This window comes from Bubalus bubalis, chromosome 3, assembly GCF_019923935.1.
Source record: "Bubalus bubalis isolate 160015118507 breed Murrah chromosome 3, NDDB_SH_1, whole genome shotgun sequence".
In the NCBI taxonomy this organism is placed as follows: Eukaryota; Metazoa; Chordata; class Mammalia; order Artiodactyla; family Bovidae; genus Bubalus; species Bubalus bubalis.
This window is the reverse complement of record NC_059159.1, coordinates 160,565,800-160,581,296: the sequence shown is the minus strand read 5'-3', so window position 1 is coordinate 160,581,296 and position 15,497 is coordinate 160,565,800. Positions and strand designations below refer to the sequence as shown.

General features: G+C 44.2%; 1 protein-coding gene across 11 annotated transcripts in view; it reads left to right on the top strand.

Moving 5' to 3' along the window:
* Positions 1-15,497, top strand: part of EPB41L4B (erythrocyte membrane protein band 4.1 like 4B) — a 141,889-nt gene that overhangs the window by 98,301 nt on the left and 28,091 nt on the right. For 8 of the 11 annotated variants that reach the window (XM_044940401.2, XM_025282196.3, XM_025282197.3 and 5 more), the window contains 5 exons: positions 926-1,140; positions 3,046-3,164; positions 9,418-9,543; positions 10,446-10,516; positions 13,362-13,460. In XM_044940401.2, coding sequence (XP_044796336.2) covers positions 926-1,140; positions 3,046-3,164; positions 9,418-9,543; positions 10,446-10,516; positions 13,362-13,460 — 630 coding nt within the window. The remainder of the gene's footprint in view (positions 1-925; positions 1,141-3,045; positions 3,165-9,417; positions 9,544-10,445; positions 10,517-13,361; positions 13,461-15,497) is intronic. The other 3 variants (XM_025282195.3, XM_025282198.3, XM_044940402.2) reach the window with 1 other exon arrangement.

Here is a 15,497-nt window from a genome sequence, read left to right as displayed (position 1 = left end):
TGAGGGACGACTCCAGGGAACAGAAAGAGGTGAAAGGCCCCAGGACGGGAAGAACTTGGGGGTATAGAGAAGAATATAGCCAAAGATGAGCTGCAAAGAGAATGGGATGGGATCACTGGTTGGGGAGCGGGGGGCAGGCATGAGTGATACATAAAGGAATTTGGATTTTTTTCTTGCAAACCAAGCTCTGAGCCTTGGTCCATGGAGGGGTGAAAGAGAGCCTGAAATTGAGTGTGAAATGTTGTGTCTGGGTGCCTTTTTCTGCAGAGAAGATCCATAGCTCTCATCAGATTTCATCTTAAGAATCACTAGCAGCAGAGAGGTATTCAAGCTCCCGGAGGGTGGAGTGCCACACTCTAGACCATAAGCAGAACAGCTCTCTGACTGCTGCTCTGTAGAGATGGGCTAAAGAAGAAGTAGAGGCTGGGAGAGCTTTGAGAATCTGTTTCAAGAGCCTTGTGGCAATAACACCAAGTGGAGCAATTGGAATTAGAGGTAGCAGTAACATTAACAGGTCTTTCTTCATGGTGGGGTTGATGGAGAGGAGGAGAAAGTGGCTCCAAGGCTTCTAGTTTGTGTCATGATCTTATTATGGTAGGGTGTTTAATGAATTATTTTTTAATTTGATGATTGCCTTTGATTTATGCTTCCCATTTAGATGATGTATTTTTTTTAATTGAGATTTATTTCAAACTTAAGAATTTTTTTAAGGGTTAACATCTCTGATAAATACAAATTTCCACATTCTGCTTTTCCTTTGAGTTGCTGTTGTTGCCATCGCGTCCTGTTCTGCGATAACTCTGCGGAACTATTTGTTACACCTATTTCTCTTGGTTGTCAATGCTGGGAGAACATCATTTAAAGAACAGACAAGGGTATCAAGACTCTCTGCTTTTCTAAATCCTGACTTTGACACCCTCCACAGCTACCCGCTCCCTTCCCCAGGGCTCAGCAGCTCGGACCGGCTGCCTTTCGGCCTCGAGGAGAACGGGGGCACTCCGTTCACCACCAAGGCTTCGGGAAGGCACCACCATCACCACCACCAGCACCAGCACCACACGAACTATGGCCTCTCGCTGACCCTGGAGAACAAGGAGGGGCTTTCCAGGTCCCCAAACTCCAGCAGTAAATCCCTGACAAGTAAGTTGGGGCATAGGGGGCAAGGTGGGGGAGCGGTGCTGCAGGGCGTGGGTGACTTTCCAAGATGCTCAAGACATCGGTGCAGCTTGGAATGGTGGTAATATCTGCGCCGGGTTACCAGGTCTGGGTGAGAGCAGACAAGAGCCTTGTGCATTAGGCAGAGGTGACTTAGGGATTGTGGTTTACCCACCAACACTGCTTTTGTTATGAGGAAGCAGATGTCTCTGCCTCATTCCACGCTGTTTCTCTGCTCCTGCTGTATCCAGTACTGGCTCGAGCGGTGGAACAGAGAGAGAGGGGAGTGAGGTGACTGAGTCTCACATTCTGTCTCATTCTTGCCTTCTGAAAGCAAGCTGTGAAGTAGATCTAGTGCACACTGCCAAAGTAGTCATGGAAATGGAGAATAAACAAATTAGAAAAGTTTCTAGGGACCTCCTTGGAGTTCCAGTGGTTAAGACTTTGCCTTCCAATCCAGGGGGTGTGGGTTCGATCCCAGTCAAGGAACTGAAATCCCACATGCCTCGCAACCAAAATGCCAAAACAAAGCAGAAGCAATATTGTAACAAATACAATACAGACTTTAAAAATGGTCCACATCAAAAAAATCTTTTAAAAAAGGGAAAAAAAGAAATGTTTCTAGCAATATGACAGGGTGATTTTGTATCTGTTAAAACTAATTAAAAATGTGGGCTTGGATTTTGTATGCCTGTTCTTTTCTTTTTCTAGAAAATCCTTTTTATTATATTTTACCAAAGAATTTGTGTGTGACAGGAGGTGGGGGGAGAACTTGTTCTGTATCACATGTGGTTTGAACAAGTGCCAAGATAGAGGTGAGAATCAAGAGGCTTGGATTCTAGTTCTCATGGTTGAGCCAATCCCCTCTTGGATCCAGGGTTTTCTCAACTATGGAATGGGCTGGAGGGTATTGAGATGATGGCCAAGGGAATCTTACAGGTCTGATATTTCATCAGTCTGTGGCTGGTGAAAAGGATGAGCCATTGAGCCTTCACTTGTAGACTGTGAATAGCAATTCTGGGTTGGCTGAGCTAGAAATGGTAACTCATTGTCCACTTTGGTATTGAAAAATTGATCCTATCCTCACTGTCCGGGCCAGAATACTGGAGTGCGTGGCCATTCCCTTCTCCGGGGATCTTCCCAACCTAGCGATCAAACCCAGGTCTCTCGCATTGCAGGCGGATTCTTTACCAATTGAGCCACCAGGGGAGCCCCCATATACAATTAAATAAATCTTTGGTCACTTGTATTTGGAGTATCTGTACAGGTGTCTGTCTCCCAAATGGACTAGAATTGTGTCTCATTCATCTCCTTATTCCAGCTTCCCAGATCCCAGTTGCTATCAATGCCTGGCACAAACTTTAATATGTAATGAATACCAAATGTTTAATGAATATTTAATGTACCCACGGATAAAAACAAGCTAGTGGGAGGAGTGGTGGTGAACTAATCCAACATACAATGAATTTGATTTTAGAAATATAACATGGTTTTTAAGAGCACCTTCGTCTGCCTGTTAGCCTGAACACTAATCTTTCTAATGTGCATAGTGCTTTTCCATTAATAAAGCATTTGCACATGAATTACTGCACTTAATAAACACAGCAACCCTGCAAGGTAAGTAATTTTATTTTCATTTGAAAATGGCTCAGAGGCTTAGAGAGGTAAAGTAATCTGCCAAGGGTCATCCAGCTCACATATGCGGGGGGACTTAGGCTTTGAAACTTTGACCTTAAAATGTTCTCACATCCTACCTGCTAGTACATTCCTGAGAGATTCAAGCTGCCAGAGGAGGAACCAGACAGCAAGACTCTGAGGGTTGGTCTCTGGCAAGTGTCTTGCATCTCCTTTATCTCTCTGCCCTTTCAACCTTTCCTTACTCACTTACAGAACTGAGTCCGGGAACACCTGCCCTTTTCAGCGAAGCCGCTGCTCATCTAAAGAAGCTGGAACTGGAAACTGTGAAGCCTGCTGGACCCTGGCCTGCTCTGCACATCAATATAAATAAGGTGCCAAGAACCAGAGCTGGGTGATGCACGTGGACCTGGGGTTCACTCACACCTCTCATTATGACCCCGCCTGCCTCTTAAACCATGTGCCTTTGTCTTGGAGGGATTTCTACTCAACCTCTCATGACATTTCTGCTCAGGCATGTCTCTTAGGAGCCGAAATTCACTTATATTCTTTTGGGGTGGGTTACAGCAGTAGGGGCCGCCTCTGGTGCTGAGCCGCTCAGACTGGATCTGTTCGTGGTCCTCTCCATCCTTCTAACTGAAGTTCCTCCAGGGAAGCCTCCACATTTACCTCTTTCTGGTTTTACTCCTTGGAATTAGTCTGCATGGGCTGCTATCACAGATTATCATAGACCAGGTGGCTTAAATAGCAGACATTTATTTCTCATTGATCTGAAGTTTGGGAAGTCCAAGGTCAAGGTGTGGATGATTTGGTTCCCTGGTGAGAGCTCTCTTCCTGTCTGGGAGCCAGTTGCCTTCTCACTGCCGGAATAGAGGGCTCTTTCTTCCTCTTCTTATAAAGCCATTAATCCCGTCATGAGGGTCCTACCCATGTGATTTTATCTCAGTCTAATTACTACTTCTCAAAGGCCCTGTGCCCAGATCCCATCACAAGGATGGTTAGGATTTCAACATATAAATTTGGGGAGGACACAATTCAGTCCATAGCACTCTCTGTCTCTCCCCGACAGCACCTGGCACATCATAGATATTCAGTAACTGTTTGCTAACGGAAGGAAGGGAAGGATTAGAGTAGGGAGGGAGGGGGACTTCCCTGGCAGTCCAGTGGTTAGAGCTCCACACTTCCATTGCAGGGGGCATGGGTTCAATCCCTGGACAGGAAACTAAGATCCCACATGCTGCATGATGCGGCCAAAAAATAAAAGGCTGGCTTATGTGTTTAAAAATAAAAAAAATAAAAATAAAAAAGTAGGGATGGAGGTCTTGAGGAAGGGACTGGGCAAAAACCAAGTTCTCTTTTGGCTAGACCTGTTCTTGTATCCAAATGGGCAGCCTTATAAAAACCAAGTTATATCTTAGAACTGTAGAAAGCCAGTGCTGGAGTCAATCTATCATTTACTTCAACCTTTTCAACATCTCAGACCCGAGGAAGGGACCTGGCATTCTTAAAGTCAGAGCAGCGGCTGAATCCCTGGACCCCTGACTCCCAGTACAGTGCCCTTTTCACTCGAACATGCTTCTTCAGTTTCTACCCTAGAGTCGCTCGCCTTAGGCTCTAGTGATATTTCGGCCTGATACTTTGGGGGAGAGGCCATCCTGTGCATTGCAGGATGTTTTGCAGCACCCCTGGCCTCTACCCCATCCTGGCGTGACAACCAAAATTGTCTCCAGACATTGCCAAATGTCCCCTGAAGAGCAAAATTGCCCCTGGTTGAGATCCACTGTTGCATACACTTTTAAAAATCCTTACAGGAATAGTCTTCTTTACTCACAGACCATTTTTTCTAACCCCATTGCCTAGCTTTGCCTCTTTGTAAGAGGGAGTTAACAGTTTGGAATTAATTAACAATATCACTTTAATTATTAAATTATTTAAAATTATAATTTATAGTTATATTAATTTAATTATACATTAAATTATTAATTACCAACATCACTTTGCTGACAAAGGTCCGTATAGTCAAAGCTATGGTTTTTCCAATAGTCATGTGTGGATGTGAGAGTTGGACCATAAAGAAGGCTGAGCACCAAAGAATTGATGCTTTCGAACTATGGTGCTGGAGAAGACTCTTGAGAGTCCCTTGGACTACATGGAGATCAAACTAGTCAATCCTAAAGGAAATCAATCCTGAATATTCACTGGAAGTACTGATGCTGAAGCTCCAATGCTTTGGCCACTGCTGCGAAGCGTCAACTCATTGGGAAAGACCCTGATGCTGGAAAAGATTTAAGCAGGAGGAGAAGGAGGTGACAGGATGAGATGTTTGGATGGCATCTCTGACTCAGACATGAGTTTGAGCAAACTCTAGGAGATAGTGAAGGACAGGGAAGCCTGATGTGCTGCAGTCCATGGGGTCACTAAGAGTAGGACATGACTTAGCAACTAAACAACAATAAACTATTAATTAATTATTTGGAAGATCTGGCCTGGAAAGCTCCCATTCCTTACCCAAGTTGATGAACATAGGAACATTATACCTCCTATCTGGGCTGTTCCTCCACCCTAGACATCCCTCTAGCTTACACTAGACTTCCAGAGTTTCTCAGAAGACCCTCCATCCCCTTGTACCCACCACAGTGGGGAAGCCTCGGGTCCCTCTGATCACTCTTGAGCCCCAACTTTAAGATCCTGTTCACCTACTTTTTTATTCAGTACTACCCTCAATGATAGTTGGCTGGAAAAATAATTCTTCCTTCAGGATGGCTTTTATATTCATTCAATCAACACATCTTCATTGAGCAGGCTTGTGCTAGCTGTTTGGAGTCAGCCTAATGGATTATGTGCCTGGGATTGGTCTTCTTTCTCTTAGTCTCCAGGTTTTCAACTTTTCTTCTGCAGTCCACACAATAAATCATTTTAACAAGGACTTACCTGGAGCTTGGCAAAATCAAAAATATTTTGCAGGAAAGTATAGCATACGGTAGCAGAGAACTCACAAGTTGTATGTAATTTGTAGTTGCTGTGAACCTTGTGGGACATTAACAATCGTGGCTTGCTCTGGGTTAAGGTGTAGCTGAGGCAGCTGTGAGTATTGAGCACTTGCCATGCACTCAGGGCTTCCCTGGTGGCTCAGATGGTAAAGAATCTGCCTGCAAGGTGGGAGACCCTGGTTTGATCCCTGGGTCGGGGAGATCCCCTGGAGAAGGGAGTGGCTACCCACTCCAGTATTCTGGCCTGAAGAATTCCATGGACAGAGGAGCCTGGTGGGCTACAGTCCATGGCGTTGAAAAGAGTTGGACATGATTGAAGGACTAACTTTGACTACTCCCATGCACTCAAGCAATAATGCCCCTCTTTTCTCCTTCACGTGAAGAAATGGATCAGTGAGCATGGAGAATAGAGTGATGCCAGATAACCATGACTTTGTCCTAACACATAGGCAAGTATATGACTTCACACTATGATTCCTTATCATTAATAAAAACAATCCTTGCAACAGGCATCATAAATTATCATGATACCACAACTGGGAACCAATGATTCTGATGGCTTTTAAGGTTTTTTTCAGTCTCAAGAATCCTCTGATTCTTCTAAGGTTTGGATATGTTAATGGTGAGAAGACATTCTGATTGCCCATTTCCAAAGGTGCACCCAAAATTGTCACAGACATTTGAATTTCATCAGATTTGAAACATGTAGACAATTTGTATCAGTAGTTGAAAACTGCATCTGATCACTTCTTTATCCCTGAATGATATCCTTAAACAGAAGGGCTATTTACAATGACAACTATATCAAAGCCCAATTACCATTCATCTGTGTGTTTTGAAATCTGAATTTCCATATTGAATGATACACCCTCTTTTCACAATTCAAATTGAATGTAAAATACAAAATATGGTCACGCACAAGAGAGAAAGCACAACATTCCTGGAGCCATCCTCCTGGATGGAATTATAGTCTTGCTATAATTCAGATGTTTACCCCTCATAGAGATGCCTTTTATGCAAACATAAATGCAATGATGATACTCAAGGTTTCCAAAATGTATGTTGGTTTTCACCTGAGTCAAGTCATAGCGCTGAACAGTAGCTCCTGCTTGGTCAGATAAAGCAAGAATAAGCCAACTTGATGGAGAAGGCAATGGCACCCCACTCCAGTACTCTTGCCTGGAAAATCCCAGGGACGGAGGAGCCTGGTAGGCTGCAGTCCATGGGGTCGCTAAGAGTCGGACACAACTGAGCGACTTCACTTTCACTTTTCACTTTCATGCATTGGAGAAGGAAATGGCAAGCCACTCCAGTGTTCTTGCCTGGAGAATCCCAGGGACGGGGGAGCCTGGTGGGCTGCCGTCTATGGGGTCGCACAGAGTCGGATGAGACTGAAGTGACTTAGCAGCGGCAAGCCAGCTTGAATTTTCTATCCAAAAAGCAGTACAGAATTGCTAAATTCAAGGGGAAAATCAGTGCTAAATTCCCACTGATTTCTTATTTTAGCAGCATTCTGTTTTCTTTTCAAAGTCGGTCTTTGGTCATTACCGTCAGGATAGCTGTACCCCCTTAAGCAATCGTCAAAAACCTCGAATGGGCTTTAGAACCAGTTCAATTCTTGTATTCCAGCATATCACTCCAAAAAATTAAATCTAATTAAAAATTAACTCTTCATACACCTGTGAAAACCTCGTGGTTCAGTTCAGTTCAGTCGCTCAGTCGTGTCAGACTCTTTGTGACCCATGAATCACAGCACACCAGGCCTCCCTGTCTATCACTAACTCCTGGAGTTCACTCAAACTCTTGTCCATCGAGTCAGTGATGCCATCCAGCCATCTCATCCTCTGTCGTCCCCTTCTCCTCCTGCCCCCAATCCTTCCTAGCGTCAGGGTCTTTTCCAATGAGTCAGCTCTTCGCCTGAGGTGGCCAAAGTATTGGAGTTTCAAGCCTTAGCATCAGTCCTCCCAATGAACCCTCAGGACTAATCTCCTTTCGGATGGACTGGTTGGATCTCTTGCAGTCCAAGGGACTCTCGAGTCTTCTCCAACACCACAGTTCAAAAGCATCAATTCTTCAGTGCTCAGCTTTCTTCACAGTCCAACTCTCACATCCATACATGACCACAGGAAAAACCATAGCCTTGACTGGATGGCCTTTGTTGGCAAAGTAATGTCTCTGCTTTTCAATATGCTATCTAGGTTGGTCATAACTTTCCTTCCAAGGAGTAAGCATCTTTTAATTTCATGGCTGCAGTCACCATCTGCAGTGGTTTTGGATCCCCAAAAAATAAAGTCTGACACTGTTTCCACTGTTTCCCTATCTATTTCCCATGAAGTGATGGGACCAGATGCCATGATCTTTGTTTTCTGAATGTTGAGCTTTAAGCCAACTTTTTCACTCTCCACTTTCACTTTCATCAAGAGGCTTTTTAGTTCCTCTTCACTTTCTGCCATAAGGGTGGTGTCATCTGCATATCTGAGGCTATTGATATTTCTCCCGGCAATCTTGATTCCAGCTTGTGCTTCTTCCAGCCCAGCGTTTCTCATGATATATTCTGCATATAAGTTAAATAAGCAGGGTGACAATATACAGCCTTGACATACTCCTTTTCCTATTTGGAACCAGTCTGTTGTTCCATGTCCACTTCTAACTGTTGCTTCCTGACCTGCATATAGGTTTCTCAAGAGGCAGGTCAGGTGGTCTGGTATTCCCATCTCTTTCAGAATTCCCCACAATTTATTGTGATCCACACAGTCAAAGGCTTTGGCATAGTCAATAAAGCAGAAATAGATATTTTTCTGGAACTCTCTTGCTTTTTTGATGATCCAGCGGATGTTGGCAATTTGATCTCTGGTTCCTCTGCCTTTTCTAAAACCAGATCGAACATCTGGAAGTTCACGGTTCACGTATTGCTGAAGCCTGGCTTGGAGAATTTTGAGCATTACTTTGCTAGCGTGTGAGATGAATGCAATTGTGCGGTAGTTTGTACATTCTTTGGCATTGCCTTTCTTTAAAAAATGGCAAAAAAAAAAAAGGTGGTACTAGATTATTGACATCTGAGACACTCTACAGTGAGGTAACGGATACAGACTTCTTATTGAGAATCACAGTTTTCAGCAAGATTATTGTAAAAATACGAACGACCGTTGAACTAACAAGTCACAGAAGATCCCCTGGAGAAGGAAATGACAACCCACTCCAGTGTTCTTGCCTGGGAAATCCCATGGATAGAGGAGCCTGGTAGGCTACAGACCATGGGATCACAAAGAGTCAGGCACAACTGAGCGACTGAACACACACACACACACACACACACACGCGTCACAGTATGTGACTCAGAGTTTGAGTCCTGGTTCTGCCACTGGCTCTGGCTGCATGAATCTGAAAGAGTCTCCTTGGACCTTCCCAGTCCTGTCCTCGTGAGCTTCCTACCACTTCCTCTCCCTGCTTCACGCGAGAAGGAGAGGATGCGCTTGTGAATCCTTGGCAAATAGTAAAAGCGCTGGTACAAACATCAGGAGTTGGTGACACACTTGTCTCTGTGTTATTTGCAGTGATGATTGTTGAGAAAGATTAATGTATGTGTTTCCTTAGTTCTTTGTTTACCATTTGTTACACGTATTTTGGTTCATCTCAGGCCGAAGAGAAAAAAGTTTCTGAGAAGACTCTCCAGACTCCACTTTTGCCGTCCCCCGTGGCTGATCACGTGAAGTGTAACATTCTGAAGGCCCAGCTGGAGAACGCATCCCGAGTGAGCGCCCAGGTGCGTGCCTGCAAGCCTTTGATTTTCTGTCGCGAGGTTTCATCAGTGACGTGTAGAAGAGGTGCTCTGGGACTGCTATGTCAGCCGGGTCCAGCCAGGACGTAGGAACCACACCTGTTAAGTGAATAGAGCTTTTAATATAAAGAGTTATTAACCAGTGTAGTTATTGGGTTGGCCAAAAAGTTCATTTGGGTTTTTCATAACATCTTGGAGCAAAACCTGAAGGAATGTTTTGGCCCAAAGCCAGTAGTTGTTGGGGAAGTGAAAGGGCCAGCTCTGTACCCCGTGGTGGGTCTGAGGGCCGCTGGCTGCTACATCTGTTGATCTCCAGTGTGAGCTCAGCCAGCCTGGCTGGCTGAGTGGGTGTCCTTCCATCCACGCACTTCTTTGTGGGACTCACTAGAGGGAGGAGGACAAGGCTTCTTTCAAAATCATATGACGTGACTCCTCCCAGGCTTGTTACACCGATGTGAAAGGACAGATTCCAAAGTCTTTTGAAGGCTCTAAGAGCTGTGTGAGCATGGAGCTGCTTATTATCCCTGATCTAAAAATGTGAGGTAGGGAATTAAACTGTGGGTTTGACTTTTCCTACAGCATCCGTTTCTCATTCAGTCCTGAGCTGGCACATAGCAGGTACTCGATAAGAGTGTGAATGCAAGCATTGATTGTATTTGAATGATTAAGTGTTAATCCCCACGATGGGGAATGACTCAAGAAAATATTTTTTTGTTAAATTAAATAAACACCGGAAAAAAAAAAACAACTGGTTATTGACTGAGTAATTGATGATCTACCTCTTTGATACACCTTCACATTTCTATAATCCTTTGAATGTAGGACACTTGGGAACATTTTTGCATGCCAAGATATTAAGTTTTGACTAACCTGCCTGTTTTCTTTAGCAGGTTGGAAAAGAGGAATCAACGTTTGTAAATATTAATAAGAAATCCACTCTCCAGGACGCTAATGTAAGGTCTGTTGCTTCTTGTTTGAATGGGGAAACAATAGTACCATCAACTTTATTCTCAAAGCGTTACTCATGAGGGCATTTGATAATAAAGTAGAGAAGAAAAAGAAAACTGAGAGAATGTGAGCCTGAAGAGAGAGCGAGAAAAAGACTGTCTCAACTTCCTTTATGTCTCAAAAATGCCACTTACTCTGTTTTAATATTTCTACCTGCTGTATTAGCAAGTCACTTTGAGTTGCTTCTCAGGCATGTTGACCTGACCATGTCAGTCCCCTGTTTAAAGTCAGGGTGGAGTCCGGACTCCTTAACAGAGCAGAGGGAGCCCTTCATGACCTGGCTTCTGCTCGCTGTCTCAGCTCAGTTCAGTACTCGTCCCTTGGTCCATTATCTGAGCCCCGGGAAGTACTAGAGTCATAGATATTCTTTAAAACCTCCAGATGACCACCAACCCAAACCCAGAGAAAAACCTTTCTTTCCTAATCTCATAGAAAGTAGACACTCTTCACCTCTCTGTAAATAACTAGCTATAGATCATGGCAGCCCCATGGACACCTTGGCAGTCTGCTAACACTGGTGGGGTCTCCTTAGGATAAAGTTTCCTAAAATGTCCAAGGAACACTGCATCAGCATCTTGTTAAAACCAAAAACTACAGTCCTCCTCCAGACATTTCAGATCCTTTGGTGGGAGGTAGGGCCATTTTGGCGGGGGTAGGGGTGTCGTAGTGGGGAAAGGCCAGAAACAAGAATTTCAAAAAACACCTTACATAATCTAGGGAACACTACCCTGGGAAAGTCTTATACTTGATGCTAAAAGCAGAAGTGAATATTTCTCTATGCTATCTTATGATGCCTAGTCCATTTTCTTGGTATAAATTGGTCTTACTCCGGAGATACATACCCTGCTGCCTCTTGGACTTTTTGAAACCTTAATTCATCTCTTCCAACCCTACCCTGCTGCCCATTTCATCAGTTTTCCTATCTTGGTTAATGTCATTGTTGCGTGTGTGCACGTGTGCTCAGTCGCTTTAGTCGTGTCTGAGTCTTTGCAACCCTATGGACTGTAGCCATCAGACTCCTCAGTCCATGGGATTCTCCAGGCAAGAATATTGGAGTGGATTTCCATTCCCTCCTCCGGGGGATCTTCCTGACCCAGGGATCAAACCCGTATCTCCTGCATCCCCTGCACAGCAGGCAGATTTGTTACCAATGAGCCACCAGGGAAGCCCCGATGTCATTGTTACCTACCTGTTATCCATACCTGATGCCTGGGAGTCCTTGACTTCTCCTATTCATGCCCTCATCTAATTGGTCACCAAGTCCTGCCAATTTGACTTTCATATTATCTCCTACATCCATCCCCTCCTTATCATGACCCTCTTCCCAACCTACCGCCAGCCCTCACCATTTCTCATGCTGGATAACCACTACTATAGTTTTCTAAGATGCTGCATCTGGCCTGTCCTCACCAGCATCCTTTGTTGCTCTAAGGGCCTTTCTAAAATGCAAGTGACCATGCCACTCCCTCGCCAAAAACCTTCAGTGACTGCCTTTGCCTTTAAATAAACATCTCAGCTTGAGGCACCTCATGCATGGGCCCTGGTTTCCCCTCTAGTCACAAGCCCCCGATCTTCCCCTGGAACGTTACCTTGTTGTTGTTCAGTTGCTAAGTTGTGTCTGACTCTTTGTGACCCCATGGACTAGCACACCAGGCTTCCCTGTCCCTCACTATCTCCCGGTGCTTGCTTGGATTCATGTCCATTGAATCAGTGATGCTATGACTTTACCTTACCCATCAGCAGATCTGGGTCTCCACTCTGTCTCCCACCTTGGAAGTCTTCCCTCCATCTGGTTAAGTCTAAACCCCTCCTTGAAGCTTTCCAAACACCACCCATTCCACCCTAGCAGAGTAATGTGCTCCCCTGAGTTCTTCCAGGGACTGCGTTCAGTTGCCTCCGGAGGGCCAGCTTGAGGAAGTCATGAACCTAGAATACGTTGACTCTATTTCATGGTTGCTCATTTATGTTTCTTTAACATTTATTGCACTCTGGCCACATACTTGTCACCACCAAATTAGGCACTCAGCAGAAGGGAAGATGGAGGCCCAGACGTGTTAACTGACTTACTAGAAGTCTCTTGCTGAGAATCTCAGTTTGTTTTGATGTCCATTGGTCCCAGAAAGTAATTACTGTTGGTTTTTTTTTTAAGTGAAATCACTCAATCATAAAAATGTGTCAAAACTTTTCCTTAAAATCACAGTTAGGAGTAAGCCCATTGGTTAACTGGCATGTTTTCTTGAGGAAATATAAAAATGAAACTTAATTTTTAACATTTTAATCTGGACATAGAATGAAATGTTTTAGAGTGAGTCCTAAAGGTCTTCTGATTATATATTTTTTATATGAACTACTCTATCATTCTTTGTATATTTAGAAAATGTATTCTGTGTTATGTTTAAAATAACATAGATACTAGATTACTTACTTGGAAGTAAGAATAGGCTATCCACGGGTTTCCCTTTACTCGTTTCACTGGCAAAACCTGGTTATGAACAAAAACCTAATGTTGGGAAGGGGGTGTTTTGGGCAGAGAAATTTCATGTGATACCCCAATCATGTTCAGTTCCTGCTTGTTGTATATTCCTCCTTATAATTTTTTTATTTTGGCTTTTCTGTGGTATTTTTAAGTAATTATATGTAATAGGTAGAGTGAAGAGGAGGGAAAAAATGGCTATCTTGACTATCAGTGTTAGTAAGAGTAAGGTATAAATTAACTGAGAAAGCAGTCCCTACTGTCAAAACCAGACCATAAACCTCTTTGTTGATGTTGTTCTGCTTTTCTGATGTGTCTCTAGAAGTCCTATTCCTATACGTGTGGAAACTACACAACCAGCTATGGAAAAGCCGGAGATCAAGCCTCCCCGAGTGCGGAAGTTAACAAGACAATACAGTTTGTGAGTTCCATGCTGCAAGTTTTTCAATTACAACAACAAAGGCGAAGCCAAATGTCCAGTTGTAAATGCTTCTTAGCCCTTCACACCCCTCCCAAAGGACCACCTCAAAAAAAAACAGTCTGTTTTCCGATGTAAGTCATAATGGTGCTGGATCTTTCTCCCTGACAACATGACGCGGGTGGCATATGCATTCTTTATTGACTGCTTTAGAACAAATTACTACAAGATTTAGTGGCTTAAAACAGTCTGCATTTATTTTCTCACAGTTTCTGTGGGTTGGGGTCCAGGCATGGCTTAGCTGAGTCTTCTGGGTCAGGGTGTCTGTTAAGGCTACCCTCAAGATATTGGCAAGGGCTGCAGCCTCATCTGAAGGCTCATTCATACAGTGTGGGGCAGAACTCAATTCCTTGAGGGCTGTTGGACTGAGGACATCATTCCTTGCTGGCTTTTGACTGGAGGTTGCCTTTAGTTCCTAGACACGCAGACCTCTTCCACTTTCTCTAGCAGAGAAAATACACAAGAAGAGCCAGAAAGACTTCTAGAAAGGCAACATCACAGCCTTTTATAACCTAATCTCAGACATGACATTTCATCACTTTTGCCCTATTCTCTTCATTAGAAGCAAGTCACCAGATCCAGCCCACACTTAAGGGGAGGAGCTTCCTCAGGGGCACAGACGGCACAGGAGGAACATGGGGAGTATGTCGGATGCTGTCTCCGTCGTGCCTTAGTGAAATGGTAGCCCTGTCAATAGAGCCAAAGCTGATCCCTGAGCAACAAGAAGAGCTCTATTCCTGTAGGAATTCCCTGGTGGCTCAGTGGTAAAGAATCCACCTGCCAATGAAGGAGACGTGTTCAATCCCTGGTCCGAGAAGATTCTTGGAGAAGGAAATGGCAACCTACTCCAGTATCCTTGCCTGGAGAACCCCATGGAGCCTGGCATACTATAGTCCACAGAGTCACAGAGTCAGACATGACTTAGTAACTGAACAGTAACAACATATTTGTGTAGGAAGAACCGTATTCCTGTAGCAGGAGCCCATATTCCTGTAGGAGGAGCCATATTCCTGTAGGAGGAGCCATATTCCTGTAGGAGGAGCCATAGGAGCCTTATTCCTGTGGGTGGAGCCATATTCCTTTGGGTGGAGCCATATTTCTGCAGGAGGAGCCATATTCCAAAGTGTGCCAGAACCAGCAGGACCTGTCCAGTTCTGTTGAACTTAACAAAAGTTTCCTAATTCCCTTGTGCACAGGGATATTCTAGACACCGTGAGGGAAGAACAAAGTGACTTTGACAATTCCCATGCAAGGACTTAAATTTATTAGAGGGAAAGACAGATTGTAAATAATTTTAATCCAAAGAGGGCAGGTAAATGCTGCAGTTAAATGTGGTGGTACATTAGTAAAATCACAGTGGTTGTTCCCATTTCTTGACCTCAGCTATGGCCCAGGTATCCTGTCTGGATATATAATTAATTGGTCAGAGAGCTGCAAGGGGATCTTTTGGTGCAGTGCAAAGCATGGGGCTCTGGAGTTAGAAAGGCTTCTTGTTCACTGTCATAAACTCTTGGGAAAATTACTCTTTGAATCTCTCTGTAATCTGTAAAATGGACAAAGATTTTGTGAGGGTAAACATAAGATAATGTGGGTAAGCCCTAGCAAGGGACCTGGCTGAAGGATGAGTTAGTTCCTCTTGCTTTCTTATTATGCACCTGAGGCCTCTAAAAAGGTCAAGTTTAGGAGGTACCAAGACTACAGTGTACAGGACAGGGAGCAAACTGTGGCTGCAGCTCTCCGGCAGTCACCTCTGGCCTGCCACCTGCCCCTTGTGAAAAGGAGGAGGGGGCTATTTCAGGACAGACGCGTTCCACCTCATTAGCCTTAGTTGAAACTTCTGGACTGTATAGCAGCTGTATTTCCTAGGAAAGTCAACATGAGAAAGCTTCAAATGATTAACATTCCTAATGATCTCTGGGGGACAGATTAACCAATGAAAAATCTGCTTCCCAGGGGATAAAGCTGGCAAGATTAGCCTTT